We start from the raw sequence: 17284 nt of genomic DNA on the forward strand, positions 1-17284 counted from the left end.
AATAATTACTCAAACTCATTCCTCTTACAAGCAAGATATTCAGGTTTCAGGACTTTTGTAACCATTCATTTCGATATAAAATGCAGTACTGTGTATAAAAAAGCTTTTGTGAAATAATTCACATGTCAGACCTCCCTCCTGCGTTCTGTGACCACATTTGGTTAGAGTCAAACCACCTCTCAGGCGTGTTGCCAATTAAAGGATTTCCGAGTCTTAACTATTCACAAGCAGCTATTACACAGTATGCCTATACGTATACTGCTCAGCTGTTAAAAATATATTCTTGGCGTGCACATACGTTAGAAAAATCACTTCCACAGCGATTACTCGCACATTGTAAAGGTGAAAACATTTCATTCTAAAAGCAGTTTCAACATTAAAAGAAAAAAAAGGTCGTTGTGTGCGGATAGCTGCAAATATGTTAGATTTACAGCAATTCAATGCTTATTACTTTGGATAGGCACGACTTATTACACAGTGCTCCTTAAAAGAGATACTGTTACAAAGGCACATTCATGTATTTAATCATGCGGAGATGGATAAAAGGCCAGTATACAGTACAGTATTTTATACATGCATTCTGATGCTTTGGAATGAGATGTCTACATTTTTGACTGCGGCATAGTTTATGTGAAAGACTGCAGCCTATGTATCATCTCGTTTAGGAGATGTTCCAATCATACATTTCAAACAAAATATTAAATTCGTCAACAACAACAAAAAAGGTTACAAAATAAAATAAAATAAATAAATAAAAACGGCAAAACGAGACAAGAGACATAAATAAAAAGAGGAATGAAAGACGTAGTCCACGGTTTATAACGTGATGATGTGAGGACGCGGCAGAAGGGGGCGTGGCTACTCAGCCAAGACACACGCGCTAATGTTAAGTTTGTCACACAACTGTGAGCGTGACCTACGTGCACCATCTCCTAGCGTGGAACATATGCGCATGAAATATGATGAGGATATTTCCCTTTTGCGGACATTTTCCGACCCAGTGGAAGAAGCAGAGTTGAACTGATCCAAACTTCGTTCAGCCAATGTGACCTTCATTATCTTCTACAACAACAAGGGGAGTTTTCAAAGTCAAAAAGGTAACAATTGTATTGTGATCATATTGGCCGCTTGTGTTTCAGATCGATTGATTGATTTATTGATTTATTGAGACTGACACTTGTACCTATACGATGACGATTTGACAAAATGACGTCACCCCCAAAGAATACAGTGGTAATTCAAATAGGAGTTTTCCCCTTTGGAGACATAAAAAGCTTACCACGGAAGTCGATAATACACTGTAATTTAAAGCTCTATTTTTGGTCTATGTTTGGAGGTTTGAATAGACGTGGCAGAAGCGCTCGCACTGTGTACTTAACAGATACTTATGTAGAAATCCCTACAGATTCAACTCCTTAGCGAATTTTTTTTTTTTTAATGGTAAAGACTGAAAGTTACTTCAGTACAACAACAAAAAGTTAAAATGAATTTCCTTTTACTTTCAGTTATACAAAATCCCCGTTTTGATTACTTCAAACTTAAAAACGTCCCTCCACACAAAATGCATATATAGTTCTCTATTTTACAATTTGCATGTAATGGTCCACTGATGGGGAGGGTGGGGTGGGGTGGGGGTCACTGGTTTCATCTTTGCTACAAGCTAAATTCTGACATGACTGAACTGTCAGCAGGTCCTCCCTGAAAAAATCAAAAATATATTAAAGTAGACTGTGATAGTAACATAAAAATACACCTTACCTGTATGTGTATTTTTTATTTATTTTTATATATATAAGATGCAGAGAGTGTGAACGCCAGAAGTTGGTGTTTTTTAGGCTGTCATAAAGCAACAAATCATCCTGTAACAGACAACAAAAATATTCTCTTAAAATTGGCCATGGATGGGGCATATCTTGCTTCTCCAGATCTGTAGAGTCACTGCCGTTAATACACACTGCTTCACATTCCTCCATATCACTGCTGTCCCTGTTTTTCCGCCTTATACAGTAATCAATTACGCAATGTCATCATTCACGGCTGTTGGAAAAAAGTAACAAGCATTTTGACAAAGAACAGAATGAATCGGGTACAGGTATCTGCTTTCAAAGATGTGGAGTAAAAATTAAAAGTCATCAGAGAAATAAATGCTCAAATTAAATACAGATGCCTAATCCACCAACAGTTCTAAGGGTGATACTTTGTAAATCAATTGTTTTTATGTACTTACGCTTAAAGGGTTACTATAGTGAGAATTACTCCTTCACATTTACTGATTGTTTTAATATACTAATAATATATTTGATTTATTATATGCACATATACATCTATACATGTACATATGCACTGTTTATTAGAATTTAAAGAGACCAAAAGATATCCATCCATCTATCTTTTTTAAGGATCTATCTTATAAAACAACAAATATTCAAATATAGCATGGCAAAAATACCTGTTAAACTACATACTATGGACAAATATTTCTTGAAATGCTTGTGTTTAATATAATATAATCAAGCCCTAATGTCACATTTAAAACGAAATTGCAGTTTACTTCCTCCTATTGTTTATTCCATCATGAAGAATCAAACCTAACCTTCACTGTTAAAAACAAAAAGTTGCAATATATGGCATGGAGGACATGAATATGAAGTGAACTGGTGACAGCCTCTAAATCAACAATGAAGAAGTACATTTCTAACGGTATCATACACATACATACAGGTACTCTAGTGACTACTGAAGATCCATTTTTAGCAGCTCTGTGACTTTCCATGACATTAAGTGAAGATGTAAAACTGTCATCTGTCTAAACCAATATTTTCCAACCTTTATTGAGCCAAAGCACATTTTACATTACAAAAATCTTATAGCATGCTACGCGCCAGGGAAAAATGTCACAAAAAGTATAAAAAGTGAAATAATGACGATCTGTCTCAATGTACTCACAAATTGGCTTGCTCATGATGAAATATGTCCTTATTGAATTGAACACAAAGCTGATATCCACGACAGAAGCCATGACTAATTATTTTGTATAAAGGACAACAGGTGGATCTGCAGGTCTATTGTGCCTTTCGTCATCTACTGGAAGAGAATTTCAATCTTCTTTCTATCACTATATGTTGCTGGTAGAGCTCGATAAACAAAGATACGGTGGAACCCACTATTCGTGAAGGATAGGGACTGGGTCGGTGCATGAAAAATCAAGATCTGGTTATTGACGTCCATTATTAATGTATAGATTTTTTTAACCAACCCCCCAAATTCTTGAGAAAACAGGTATAAACTAAGTATAATAAGCGTTTTCCACTAAAAATAAAGAGCAGTGGTCTTTTTTTTAATTATTATTATTATTACACTATAGTTATGAATAGGTGACTCCACTGGTGCTGAAGCAGGACTAAAAATCACTGGTCTAAACTGAATTAGGAGTCCTCAATCATACAGGACTAGAATTCTGAGCTGTGCATTTCAACATTACAGTCAAAGGTAAAATAAAAAAAAATCACAAGTTGCACTGTTCACATTTTCTTCAGGTTTATGTCTGTCTATGTTCCCACCATGCCTAAAAGCTTTGATTTTGATGAAACAGTGTTTGAAGTTCTGCTTACTTTTTAATGAGATAATTAAAGGAGACTGAAGACCCCACTGATCAATACAGGATTGTACACTGACTAGAATCAAATCAAACTTTATTTATATAGCACCCGTCCTTTCATATATTAAAAGGAACCCTGACTTTAATTTTGCTCCATATGATTTATTTAGTTGTTACTAAAATAACTATGAGATTAATTTTTAAAAAATCATTCCTGTTTAATACATTTGGTAGAAACTTTATTTGTACGTACGCCGTCCTAAAGGGACGATCAAAACTCTTGAATGCGTCTGGTGAACGATGAGAGCACGTCGTGGGGGAGGATGACTCTCCCCATCACATGTTGTTTCTTTAGGAACGCTCCGAGGCTTACCTCGCTTTCTTTATATGCGGTTCGCATTGTTAGGCAGAGAGCCAGCCGCCATTCTACGTCACTACGCACTGAATGCCTTGCGACGTAAATAACAATGGTGGCGTATATACAAATAAAGTTTCCACAAAATGTATTAAACTGGAAATTATTTTTGGAAAATTAATCTCATAGATATGTTAGTAACAACCAAATAAGCCATATGGAGCAAACGTGTCATTACAGTTGGGGTTCCTTTTAAAATTCAAAACTCAACACAAGTTTCCTCCTCTCAACAAGCAGTTTGTTGGTTCTTCCTCCCAATGGCCGACTTGTAAACTGAGGGCCGTGCTGGGTTTTGGCCAAGCAGGTTTTATGACCACAGCTCTGTCATTGCACTGCACCATCATCTTCTATCTTCTTCCCAGGCTAGACCTCCAATCCCCCCTGCCCATCAGCCACACCCCTTTCCCCTGTGCCAGCTGTTTCTCTCAGTCTTCCCAGCACTTTGGCAAATGGAGGAGGATGCGTTGTTTGTTTATTCTCAGTGACAGAGGAGTGCGGGCGACCATTCCGACGTACGCCGGAGTCACATTCCCCAGAAATTACAGAGCAGTAGCAGTGGCTCCAGGCCGACATGGAATAAATCTGTTTGACCCTAAGCACCGCACCTTTCATTAGGGAATTCCAAACTAATTGGTTTACGATTTCATTGTATGTAGGATCCATGTATGAGTGCTTGGACCGTCAAGAAGGAAGAGTACGTCTATGTTGACTCAACAAATGAAGATCGACTGAGGGAGTGTGTCACTGTCAGTCAGCCTGACGCCGCCTGTGTGCAAACCATATTTGCATACTTGACAATGTTTCTCTTGGAGACGGTCCTGTATAGTATCAATCCAAGTGATACCAAGTGTGACCAAGATACTTCAGTCTCTTTTACTGTTTCCTGCTGTAAAAGTAATTGTAGATCTTGGAGGATGGGGGTGTGGTGGAAGTCAACAAGATTGTTTGGAGCAAGGAATTTATTGTTGGGAGCCGTGCGCAAGTCCAGCCAGCTTTCGGCTTGTCAGTTTCCACAGACATGTTGCACTTTAACAAGCTTTGTGTCACCTTTCAAAAGAGGCCCTCCTCCTGCAGCTGACTGACATTTTTTGAAGGTGTAGAGAACTGTTCAGATCAGGAATGCTGCTAGACACACGGCTACGGTAGGGGTTCTGCCCCTTATAAAGATTGTTCTCGACATTGTTTGACTCAGTGTCTGTTTGTCATCAACTCCAACTGGTGCCTCTGTTGAGTTTGAGGTGAAGTGTTTTACAGGGTTTCTTTTGTATGTTGCCTGAAGGCTTGTGATGTGTGACAGGTGATAAATCAAGTGTGATTCATAAAAACAGGTTCTCTTGTCTGCCAAGTTTCATCTCATCTCTACAAACCTCAGACGTACAAATAGATTTTGGCCTGCAGCCATACCTCCCTGCAACTTCTTCCTTTACCAAACGGTTCCCCTGTCAACACCCCACCTCGCCGTTCCCTCCTCCAACCGTACCAGCATTTATCTTCCCCCCACTACTACCTCTACACGGGACCAATGATGTTGTTTTCTTTAAGCTTTTCTTTGACTGTCTTCCATGGGAAGTACCTGGCAGCAGATACATGCGGCAGGCCCATGCCTGGACATGTCTGTCTCCCCCTCTCTTCTGTCTGCACGACCATGTAGTGTGAGGATGGGAGAATCCATGGCAATGAGGGAGGTGTGTGGGAGGCTTGTTGATAAATGTTGTATTAAATAGGATTTAGGCCTCAATGACTGCATATTTGAAGTTTAGAAATAACAGCGCCACAAAGGCGTATACACAGTCCTAAAATGACCTCATTACTGATGGTGTTGTGAAGTCACTGATGGAATGTGTGTAACAAATAAATAGTTAATTATTTGCCCTCTTTCTGTCTGCAGGTTTTATAGCGTGTCGCCTCACCGCCATGTGGTAATCATCCGAATAGCACAAAAAAGATCGTGAACAACAGCTTGAGCCGCTGATCTCATCCGCAAACGTGCACCTGCAACACTCACATGGCCCACCATTATGAACACTGGCTACGGACAGCACCATCTAGTGGCAGCACAGATGACATGAACATCCCATCCTGGTGGGACCTTCAGAGGGATGTTCAGTCTGGGAGCTGGGTTGACCTCTACACAGGGCAAGGTGCTGACTTGCCTTTTGTGAGTCCAGGGCCCACCATGAGTCTCCAGTCTTCTTTAGGCTCCTACGGTTCTGACCCGCAGCTGTGCTCCTTGCCTCTAACTCAACATCTACCAGCCTCTCACTCGACTCACCTCTTCCCTCCCGATGGCTTCAAGACGGAACCACCGGCTCACGATATCTTGCAACAAAATCCGTTTGCGCTGGAAGAGCCACGGGAGAACGTCGCCTCGGCCCGGCCCAAGTCCCAGAGGCGTTCTTCGTCCAGAGGTGCCGGCCAGGCAGCGTGTCGCTGTCCTAACTGTGTTCACGCTGAGCAACTTGGCCACGGCGGCGATGACAGCAGGAGGAAGCACATGCACAACTGCCACATCCCTGGCTGTGGTAAAGCTTATGCTAAGACCTCTCACCTGAAGGCTCACCTGAGATGGCACAGCGGGGACCGGCCATTCGTCTGCAACTGGCTGTTCTGCGGCAAGCGTTTTACACGTTCTGATGAACTGCAGCGCCATCTACAGACGCACACCGGTAGCAAGAAATTTAGCTGCACGTTTTGCCCTCGGGTGTTTATGCGCAATGATCACCTGGCCAAGCACATGCGTACACATGAGCCACCAGCAGGGCACGGGGAGGAGAGTGGGAACGGAGAGGGCAAAGGCTTCGATGCCCACACACCTCTTCAGTCATCATCAAATATGTCTGCACCTGACAACGTAGAGCCTCCAATGAAGCTGAAATGTGAGACAGACCCCTCCATCTCCAGTCTAACTGGGTAGTCTAGTCCAGTTAATTTCATCACTTTCTGAATTGTGTTTGAAGTTTGATTGAAAAAGGGATGCCATCTGTTCTGTTGCACTTTCTGTCATCCGTTTTACAATTGAGCTGCATGTTTGGGTTTTAAGCCTAAACAGATGGAAGCGACTTGCATCCAAACGTGTTCTTATATAGTTCAGTAAATTATTGCTATTTACTGCGGGGCCATCAACTCAGTGATTAACTACGATAGCACTCTTGACTTTTTAACTATTACCAATAGTGCGCTTATGGCACCGCCATATTTTTATTCTGACTTGTGGGAAGAGTTTCAGCATGGTGAAATCAACAGACTACATTCCAACAAGAAAAGTTTTAAAAACTGAAATCAGTTCTTTTTTTGTTTGTTTGTTTTGTTGATGGAAAATGGAGTAAGAGAATAACTCCCGCTGTCTGGATTTAAACCAGAAATAAATTGATTTCTCTGCACATAAGCCACCCTTACACAAAACTTTGGCTGTGTTTTTGTGTTGTTGTTTTTTTTCCATAATCCCGAATAAACTAAGAATACCTACATTTGTTTAAAATTGTGAATTTCGCAACTCAGTTGGTACCAGAGTCTATTGCATGACTTACAAGCTGCTAGGGATACTTTATACTTGTAGCTCATACAACATTGATTGGAGTTGCTGTGGTAACTTTAGTTTTGTATTCATGAAAAAAAGACATGGAAGATATTTTTTTGATAACGAAAATCAAGCAAATTGACACATCACTTATGTCAAGATATGAATATATACATATTCACAGTTAACAGTGGTCACAGCAGTGTGAGAGTCTTTTTGAAAATGTTTGACAACAACTATGTGAATTAGGAATGGGCGAGTACTGATACCAGTATCGGAATCAGGTCGATAACAGCCTGGTATTACCAGGCAGGCCTTATTTCAAGGTGTCGGTACTCTCGATATCTGATACTAGTATTGGCCGCCCTCTTGTGGCCATTTAACGATCAGGAACTAGAACTAAGAAAAATAGAAGATGGCAATTCATGTCATGCAATTTTAAAGAAAATGCTATATTGGGATAGGTCTTTCATTAAAATTGTCGGGGGGGGGGGGGGGGGTTCCGGAGGGGGGTGGGGGTTATGCATCAAAAGTTCTAGTGACATTGGTACTTGGTATCGTTGACCACTCAATAGTTGAGTGCTGGTTCTGGCATCTATATGGGGGGAAAAAAGTGGTACAGAATAACCCTTATGACTATGTCCATGATAAATACCTCATCTGTTCATGCTGCCAGGAGCCTTGTTGATATTTTTGAACATCTCAAGAAAATAGAATCTACAGATCCACTTGGCCAAAGCAGCAGTAACCAGGTCATCAATGAAATACTAAAGAGTACATCAATGTGAACACCCAATATTCATATCTGTCCCTGAATGCAATTCGTTATGCACTCTGCTTATCGATGTTTGCATCTACTAGATAATTTTGCGACGTGATCTGTCAAAAAGTTGTTCACATCTCTTTGGATTTCACTGATAGAAAAAACAAAAAATGGTTATTATTAGTCTGTGGATGATAATTACATAATAATCACAACATGACACACAACACTTTTTTTTTTTAGGTAATATTTGTACTGCAAAGAAACTTACTGTTGAAGGAAGGAGGGAGGATTTTCTGGATATTTCCAGGTGATTAACTTCAATACATGTGGCGTTGGGAACATAAATCAAAATATCATCATCAATGCTATTTCCATATTTAAAGAAAGTCTTGTCCAATGTTAATTTGAATAACTACACATTTTAAACCTAAAAGCATCAAGGAAAGGTCTAATGAGAATTACTAAGATAATGACAACTGTAATTAGTAAGTTTACAATATTGCAGTCGTAGAAGATAAGAAACTTAACAGTGGTTGGTTAATTGTTGTGTACTGAATATTAATATTGTGTCTAGTAATAGTTTATGGTGTTTCCTTTATGTTGGTTTTAACATTAGCACAATATAGATACTTTTAAAAATAAATGTCTCTTGTCATTTTAAGTTGTAGCGACTGTAATAAAAAAAAATGATGGTGATGATGTGGTGTAATATTGCTTACTTAAACTATTATTGTCCTACATAATGAATAAAAACAACCTGTGTACAAGTGACTTATTTTCATTTTGTTTTGCCATTTAAATATCACAAGACAGCAGACAATTATTTGCAAGTTTTAATTAATTTTTTTATTTTTATCTTATTGATATGCAGTATGACAGGAATTGCTTTGTTCAAGGGGGTCAAAGATATAAGGGTCATGGGCTCTAATCTGGGCTCCGGCCTTCCTGGGTGGAGTTGTCATGTTGTACTTTTTTGCAGGTAATCTGGTTTCCTATCACATTCCCAAAACATCGTTCTAGGTTCACTGAAGCTTATTAATTGTCCATAGTTGTGAATATGAGTGTGAATGGTTGCTTGTGTGTATGTGGCCTCACTGTCCTGCCCTGCGATTGGCTGACAACCAATCCAGACCAGGTGTACCTTGCCCGTCAGTTGGAATATGCTTAAACCCACCCTATTGAGGACAAGTTGTATTAAAAAAATGGATAGATAGTTCATTGTACAATTGTTTGGGTAGCAAGTCACAACGTTGCAAATTGTAACATAAACAAACTGCAATGGGATAAGCCTTCAGTTAAATGGCAAATGCATTTTGGCTAATAGAAATCAACGTACCGGTAGTCTAACAAAATGCTTCTACTACAGTGACTTAACTGTATATTTTCCCATCTTCATGATGTTTTCAACATTTTAACTTTTCAACTAAAAATAATATATAGCCTATACCCACACCTTGTAAGCAAACTGCTCCCATCGTCTTAGGTTTGAAGGGTGTCTTCTCCAAATGGCATGTTTCAGCTCAGATGTTAAATGGGATTTAGATCTGGGCTCATAGAAGGCCCCTTCAGAATAGTCCCATGTTTTTTTCTTAGCCATTCTGGGGAGTTTTTGGCTTATGGTGTGATCCTGTTGGAAGAGCCATAACTTGCTGCTGAGACTGAGCTTTCTGAGCAGCAAATTTATCTCCAGAATGCCTTGATAGTCTAGAGATTTCATTGTACTTTGCACAGATTCAAGAAACCCTTTGCCTGATTCCGATTCCTCCATGTTTTACAGTAAGGACAATGTTCTTACCTTGGTATGCTTCATTTTTGCATGTATGAATATAGAGTTGAAGTGCCTTACTTAAAAAAAACACTTTTGTTTCATCTGTCTAAAAGCTTTGTAGCTTGTCAATATGCGTTTTCGCAAATTCCAATCTTGCATTTTTATGATTTGCTTCCAACAGTGGTGTCCTCCTTGATCATCTCCTATGAAGTCCACTTTGGCTGAAACAACAGTGTATGGTGCAATCTGACACTGATGTACCTTGGTCTTGAATTTTACTATTAATTTCTTTGTAGGTTGTTCTGGACTCTTTGGATACCATTTCAAACTTTATTATCAATTTTCTTCTTGCGGCCATGTCTAGGGAGGTTGGCTACAGTCCCATGGATCTTAAATTTCCGAATAATATGTGCCACTGTTGTCACAGAAACATCGAGCTGCTTGGAGATGGTCTTATAGGCTAGTATTTACCTTTAACTTGTCTATAATTTTATTTATAATCTCCCGGGACAACTCTCTCCTTCTCCTTCTGTCATCCATGCTTAGTCTGGTACACATCAACCAAAAAGCACAGTGAGGAGTTTATTATTATAGGCTTGAAGACACCTGTGATGTCAATTAAAGGACATACTGATCCAAACATGACTCTCTGGTCAAATTATTTTCAATCTTTTACAGTGGTGCCCCATTTTTGCAGACCTGTTTTTTTATTTTTATTTTATTTTTTTATAATTTTGTTAATTCAATATTAACGACAGATTGTTATTGTTTAATTTTCAATATATATATTTTTAAACCTATTGTTACTTTTGTAAGTTTCAAGTGATTTCAGTGACCCTTGTGCGGGTTTATTTCATTAACAGAAGGGTACCAACAATTTAAAAAAATCATAAAATAATAACAACAACAAATAAAAACGTGATGGTAAACAAATCAACTTATAAACGATTGACGTAATTTCGAAACCTTTACCTTCACCAGCCAAGATGTCATTGCTTTATCTCTGTGTCCATGAGTTCCCTTGTACTCATACAATTGATGTTAAAATGAGGGTTGTGACCATATAACCATCCTTTGATTTGTCTTTTTTTCTTTTTTTTAATTGAATTAACGAGTTTTTACATGATTCGTTGAGAAATGGGTGTAGATTCGACTGAGTAATTGCATTTACAAACATATATTATGTCAATGAACGCACCACGACCTAGCCCGGAAGAAGAAATTTCCAAACCGGAAATATAACAGCACAGTCGCAGGCAAACGGCGAACGCGTCGTTCCCATCATGTCGACCTTCGTGTGAATGTAAAACGTTCGTTTGCCACCGATCTTTGGAAAAGGACTATATTCTTAGTTTTCATTGTTTTCTTTTGTGACTAAAACAAAGGTTTTAAAATGGGGGGTGGTGATCTGGTAAGTGTTATGTGTTGAACGATGACATCGATTAGAATCCCAATTCCTTTCCGTTCACATCAGCAATTACATTTTCTGTTGCAAGTTGTGTATTGTAAACCCCCTGGTAATATGTACTCAATGGTTTCCCTTTGTCTTGTGCCAGAACTTAAAGAAGAGCTGGCACCCCCAGACTATGAAAAACATCGAACGCGTTTGGAAAGCCGAGCAAAAACATGAATCCGAACGGAAGAAAATCGAGGAGCTTCAGAAGGAGCTCAAGGAGGAAAGAGCTCGAGAAGAGATTACTAGATACGCCGAGGAAAGCGGTGCCATCAAGTTAGTTTCCACTTTTTGTCATCTCAGAAAACGTCAGAAATTAATGTTAGTCTGGTTGTCTCATTATGTATCTATTACGCAATAACAGAAAGAAGGATGATCGTCTGGACTGGATGTACCAGGGCCCTTCCAATCAGGTGTCCAGAGATGAGTATCTCATGGGACGTCCCATTGACAAGCAGATCACTGATCAGTATGAGGAGCCTGAAAGTGGTCCATCAGCAGAGACTGGCCTTCTGCCTGGCTCCATCTTCAGCCCTATCACCACTACCTCCAGCCTGGACATGGCTGCCAAGATCCGGGAAGACCCTTTATTTGTAATTAGGTAAAACATTGTTCTGCAGTCTGCTTGTTCCCTTACCAACCCGTTTGTTTTTATTTCAAACTTCTTTTTTTTTATGTGTGTAATTTTACACATCTTGTATTTTGCACTCAAGGAAACGTGAGGAGGAAAAGAAGAGAGAAGTCTTGACGAATCCCGTGAAGATGAAGAAAATTAAAGAAATGGTAATTTCTTTAATTTGGGCATTTAAGATGCTCCTTGAAAAACATAGCATTTCTATTACGATTTTTGCAAAAATAAAAGACCCTTTGATCATTTTTATGTGAAACTTTGTATAACTCTTACAGCTACGCCAGAACCTCGACAAGAAGAAGAAGAGGAAGAAGGACAAGAAGGAAAAGAAGGGAGACAAAGAGAAAAGAAAAGCGAAGAAACACAAGAGAAGCCACTCAAGCTCGAGTTCAGATGAAGAAGATGACAAAAAAGACAGGTACACAAAGTTGTTTAATAATTAAAAGTAGGGCTGAATGAAATTAGTCTAATTGGTAATTTATAAATACGGTTACTAAGAATTGTTGTTGTATTGAAGTATGTGTCCTGTACTGTATTTCTATTGCTTGGAGGCGAGTGTCGGCTGTATCCCGCTGGCGTATAACCTGGAAATTGATTTTGGTACTTAATTAGACATGTTAATTTTCTGAAACACTTTGACTTGCAGTGTTTTGAGCGACGACAATTTCGCAAAATTTTGAAGCTGTGGTCATAAATCTGATAATAATGTAAATAAATCTGTGGTTTTATCACTTCAACTTTTCAAGTTTCATGAAACAATCATATGTAAACGTGTGGACTTGCACTGAACTTAGTAAGGCACTATATAAACAAAACAAAAAATAAAGCTGAATTTTACTCTTAAATGTGTCTTTCAGGTCACACCCACGAGATGGCTCTTCTTCTCACAACAGATCTCATTCCCATCATCTTCCTGGATACGGCCTCCTGGTCAGTCCGCATCAAAGTGTCATGTCATGTCACACACATTTTCAGTGGACCCCGACCCTTTCACTGAAATCTTCTTTTCACACTGTAGCTGCCTGCAGGCAGACAATCCCAGTCGTCTGCTTTGAATCACTCAAAACGCCACGAGAGGAGTCGAAGCCGATCGCCTGCAAGAAAAAATGGGGAAATTCATTCTTCTTCCTCACACCGAAATGACAAGAAGGTGGAGGTCAGAGCTCGTAGCCCACAGAGGGAACGTTACCAAAGGCAGCGGAATCATGTGTCAAAGTAAGGGATATCGATCAAAGTAGAGATTTTAAAAATGAAGGGGAGGTTTTGTTCTTAAAAATTATATATATGAGCATAGACTATGTGTTCTTCATGCGCTGGCATTGCCTCTCTACATGTGGGAATGTGATTATCTGTAAAAGAAAAACTAATTTTCAACAGCATTTAATCAGCTTTTGTATTGTTATGTTTTTCTTTCAGGAAGCTCTCTGCGGAGGAGCTTGAGCAGAGGAGAAAGGAGATGATGGACCAGGCCAAGAAGAGAGATGAGGACAGGGAGGACAATGTGAGAAGATACAGGAAGCAAGATGAGCAGGAAAAACAGCAGGAACAAAAGTCCAAGCATGAGCGCCATGCTGGTTTCATCCAGTACGTTTCTCTCTTGCTCTCATTTTAGAATATAAATAGAGCGCTCAATTCAAGTCAACAGTTCTATCCCTGAACACAGCAATCATCATGCTGATTTTGCTGTGCAGGAGGAGTCTGAAATTGTGTGCGTCCAATAACACTTATTTCATTCTTGCAGTGATATGAAGTTGGAGAGTGCTGCAACCTCGTCTTTAGAGGACAGAGTAAAGAGGAATATCCACTCTATTCAAAGGACACCAGCTTCGTTGGACAATTTCATGAAGAGATGAATATGAACAATTCTGTACATACATACTGATGCAGTAAGAATTTTGTTAAATATACTGTACTTAGTAGATGAGTGTAAAGTGCCTTTAGATGAACAATATGGCTACATCCACATAAAATCCATTTTCAGTCCTGTGCAAATAAAATCATTTTGTAGAAAACCATTGCCACTGTGTAAACATTGTAAATTATTTTTCCTTTCTTTAACCCCCCCCAGTTAAATGGGAATTACTTTTATTAATGTTAGCAACAGCTCCTGAAAACAAACAAAATGTTGTTTCCAGAAGTATTTTATTTTTTTAACAATAACAAACCTGTATTGCTTGACCCTCTCTCAATAAATGTACAACTTGCCCAGCTACTAACGCACAACTGTCACAACACGATTACACCAATCATTTGGAAATTGGCTTTACATAGTCAAGATAATTTTTTTCAGTTGTATTTTAATTTTTTCGGTTGGTAGAATATTGTTTTGTAACTATGGTTAAAATATAATGCACTGTACTTACGAAGAAAAAAACAGGCTGGAAGAACATCATGATAGCGTGAAGCTACATTATTTTTCAATCAGTCTATCTGACAAAGGTGGATACAACTGGTTGGTTGTATGAAGAAGTCAGCTCTTTTTTTTCTTCTTTTTTTAATGAAAATTATGAGACCTTCCTACCTTTATGTTTTCCCTAAAAAGTAAACACATTAACTTATTGAAATACTGTATCCATATTTTCAAATCTGAATAGATAATTTAGTAAATATTAACCATTATAAATTAAAAAACACAGTATCCAACATCATGTGTAATAGAATAGTGGTTATATATCATTTTTATACCTCCCAAACGATCGATTGCATACATCCACATGGATAGTAATTTCACTTTAACGCGTCTCAAAGAAACTATGTTGACCACCGAGTCAGCCAATGAAATCGTTCCTCATGAGCCAATCATATTCCAGCAATCAGTAAGACCGTCGACCGGGTTTGTGTGATCTCATTGTTGCTCCAAAATTGTGTAGTCACCACGGGAAGCTCGTCAATTAAAAAACCAAGCGAAACTCACTATAAAGTTCAATTTGTGACAATTGGACTCCAACATCTTCACAATGGTAGGAACACGCAACATTGTTGAACAACGGGTTTGAAACGCGAAACAAATTTTAAGTATATGGACATCCCGGCTATGCTAACAGGATCGTACGTTTAGCATGTCTGTGGAACGTTGCCTGATTTTCGTGTATTGTATTTTGTACTCCAGTTTAAAAGTGGAAGTACCATGTAGTTATTTCAGAAAGTGCTTGAAAAACAGTCGAGAGTATACCCGTGGGTGACATTTCATAAGCAAATACACCATTGTTAGCTTGTTATGGTCCGCCGTCGTTATCGCACTTGCACGATGAATGAGTTGCATAGGATGCCGCGCTGTTAAAATTTTATTTTTCGACAGTGAAACCGTCAATTATTTACTTAGCCAAGATGCTAAGCAAAATTGATTTTTACAGTCAGTGTATGACAAAAAAATATCGTTATATGTTCATACATGTTTGGACAGTGGTTCAATGCACATTGAAAGTCATATTTGAATAGTAAGCCCTAATTGAGAAGAAGAAAATGGGTAAATGTGGATGAAATAAACCGTGTATAGTAGTTATGTCAATATGAATAATATTGATTGTGTATAGCTATGTAATAAATATCTCACACAGTGCAAAATTGTTATACAAGTGACTACAGAATTGGATTTAAAAATATATGTCAAATGTTTAGAATCTTATCTCGTATTGTTTCTGCATGAATTATGCCATTTGCAGAATTTTTGACACTAGATTATATTTGTCTCTCCTTTGTCCTTCTCCATGCAGTCTATTATGTCGTATAACGGAGGGGCCGTCATGGCCATGAGGGGGAAGAACTGTGTGGCCATCGCGTCCGACCGCAGGTTTGGCATTCAGGCTCAGATGGTCACCACCGATTTTGAGAAGATCTTCCCCATGGGCGATAGGCTGTACATCGGACTCGCTGGGCTGGCCACTGATGTTCAGACAGTGTAAGTGTGTGGAACAGTTTTAGGCAAGTCATCACCGTCGTCATTTTTTACTTTTATAACACATATAGATCCCAGAGGCTTAAATTCCGATTGAACCTTTACGAGCTGAAGGAGGGTCGTCAGATCAAACCCAAGACTTTCATGAGCATGGTGTCAAACCTATTGTATGAAAAGAGGTATGTGTATTTTCATGGCTCCACGTTTGCCTTAAAAGTTGCCTACAGACAAGAGGAAACGTCATGGGGATTTTCCTCGATAGGTTCGGGCCATACTACATCGAGCCCGTGATTGCCGGGCTGGATCCAAAGACATTTGAGCCGTTCATCTGCTCCCTGGATTTGATCGGATGCCCCATGGTGACGGAGGACTTTGTCGTGAGCGGGACCTGCTCGGAGCAGATGTACGGCATGTGTGAATCTTTGTGGGAACCTGACTTGGTAAGTTGTGTGTCAGAAGAGGGAAATCCATAATGTAGAGACTGTTTTTTTAAAACACAATAAAAAAAAATAATAATAACAATCACAGAAATCCACAACATTGCAGGGTGTTTGACTGTATAGTACGTTAGAAATGAGTTTGATCACGCAGGAGCCCGAGGACCTGTTTGAGACCATTTCCCAGGCCATGCTGAATGCACTTGACCGGGACGCAGTGTCCGGCATGGGCGTCGTCGTACACGTCATGTAAGTATGACAGCATGTTGGTAGGTTGGCGCAACAAGAGTTCCAGTTGATTGACAGGTTCGTTTTTTCTTCCAGTGAGAAAGACAAGATCACCACAAGAACTTTGAAGGCTAGGATGGATTAAAACACCAAATGTCTATATGAAAACAATGCATGTACTCTTTATATTGTTAAATAAACTTGTTTACACAGTCTGACCTTGTGTAAGTTTCTCAAGGTAAAGAAATACGAGCTATCTACACATTCATCGCAATATTTATAGTATTGTGGAAAACTTATTTCAGTTGTTCAACTCAAAAAGGTTAATAAAGATATGACTACACAGTGGAATTTCATTGTTTTGTATACGATAAATAATTTTGAGCTATAACCCAAAATTCTCATAGAGAAATTAGTATATTACATTAAAAATAATGATTAAAGAAATTGTAGGAATCATAGCAGGCTTTTTGCATATGCTGCAATAACTAGCAAGACAAGTTGACTGAAGCAAGGGGGGGGATATGTCCCATCTTGCTTTATCCTGAAATGAAAAGCTTTTTTTGTCATCTTAAC

The 17284-nt window shown here is 39.0% G+C and overlaps 3 protein-coding genes across 3 annotated transcripts; all 3 read left to right on the forward strand.

Annotated features, from left to right (window-relative positions):
- The first annotated feature begins 888 nt into the window (after window positions 1-888).
- Window positions 889-7478, forward strand: sp6 (Sp6 transcription factor). Its single transcript, XM_086082873.1, has 2 exons — window positions 889-1097; window positions 5902-7478. The coding sequence occupies exon 2, from the start codon at window positions 6019-6021 to the stop codon at window positions 6925-6927; it is 909 nt and encodes a 302-aa protein (XP_085938999.1). The 5' UTR covers window positions 889-1097; window positions 5902-6018; the 3' UTR covers window positions 6928-7478.
- A 3832-nt stretch (window positions 7479-11310) lies between these two features.
- Window positions 11311-14163, forward strand: cwc25 (CWC25 spliceosome associated protein). Its single transcript, XM_086082999.1, has 9 exons — window positions 11311-11475; window positions 11621-11793; window positions 11882-12118; window positions 12231-12300; window positions 12424-12566; window positions 13006-13078; window positions 13167-13363; window positions 13565-13732; window positions 13890-14163. The coding sequence occupies exons 1-9, from the start codon at window positions 11458-11460 to the stop codon at window positions 13999-14001; spliced, it is 1191 nt and encodes a 396-aa protein (XP_085939125.1). The 5' UTR covers window positions 11311-11457; the 3' UTR covers window positions 14002-14163.
- An 801-nt stretch (window positions 14164-14964) lies between these two features.
- psmb3 (proteasome 20S subunit beta 3) lies at window positions 14965-16923 on the forward strand. Its single transcript, XM_086082621.1, has 6 exons — window positions 14965-15108; window positions 15862-16046; window positions 16115-16222; window positions 16306-16483; window positions 16635-16729; window positions 16805-16923. The coding sequence occupies exons 1-6, from the start codon at window positions 15106-15108 to the stop codon at window positions 16851-16853; spliced, it is 618 nt and encodes a 205-aa protein (XP_085938747.1). The 5' UTR covers window positions 14965-15105; the 3' UTR covers window positions 16854-16923.
- The last annotated feature ends 361 nt before the right edge of the window (window positions 16924-17284 follow it).

This window comes from Leptonotus elevatus, chromosome 8, assembly GCF_054856555.1.
Source record: "Leptonotus elevatus isolate MCC_2025b chromosome 8, RoL_Lele_1.0, whole genome shotgun sequence".
NCBI lineage: Eukaryota > Metazoa > Chordata > Actinopteri > Syngnathiformes > Syngnathidae > Leptonotus > Leptonotus elevatus.

Coding starts and splice junctions, on each gene's coding strand:
- sp6 (XM_086082873.1), top strand. CDS start 6,019: ATGGCCCACCATTATGAACACTGGCTACGGACAGCACCATCTAGTGGC.
- cwc25 (XM_086082999.1), top strand. Junction 12,119..12,230: donor GACCCTTTATTTGTAATTAG/GTAAAACATTGT, acceptor TTTGCACTCAAG/GAAACGTGAGGAGGAAAAGA. Junction 13,364..13,564: donor CAGCGGAATCATGTGTCAAA/GTAAGGGATATC, acceptor TTTTTCTTTCAG/GAAGCTCTCTGCGGAGGAGC.
- psmb3 (XM_086082621.1), top strand. Junction 16,047..16,114: donor GCCACTGATGTTCAGACAGT/GTAAGTGTGTGG, acceptor TAACACATATAG/ATCCCAGAGGCTTAAATTCC. Junction 16,730..16,804: donor GGCGTCGTCGTACACGTCAT/GTAAGTATGACA, acceptor TTTTTCTTCCAG/TGAGAAAGACAAGATCACCA.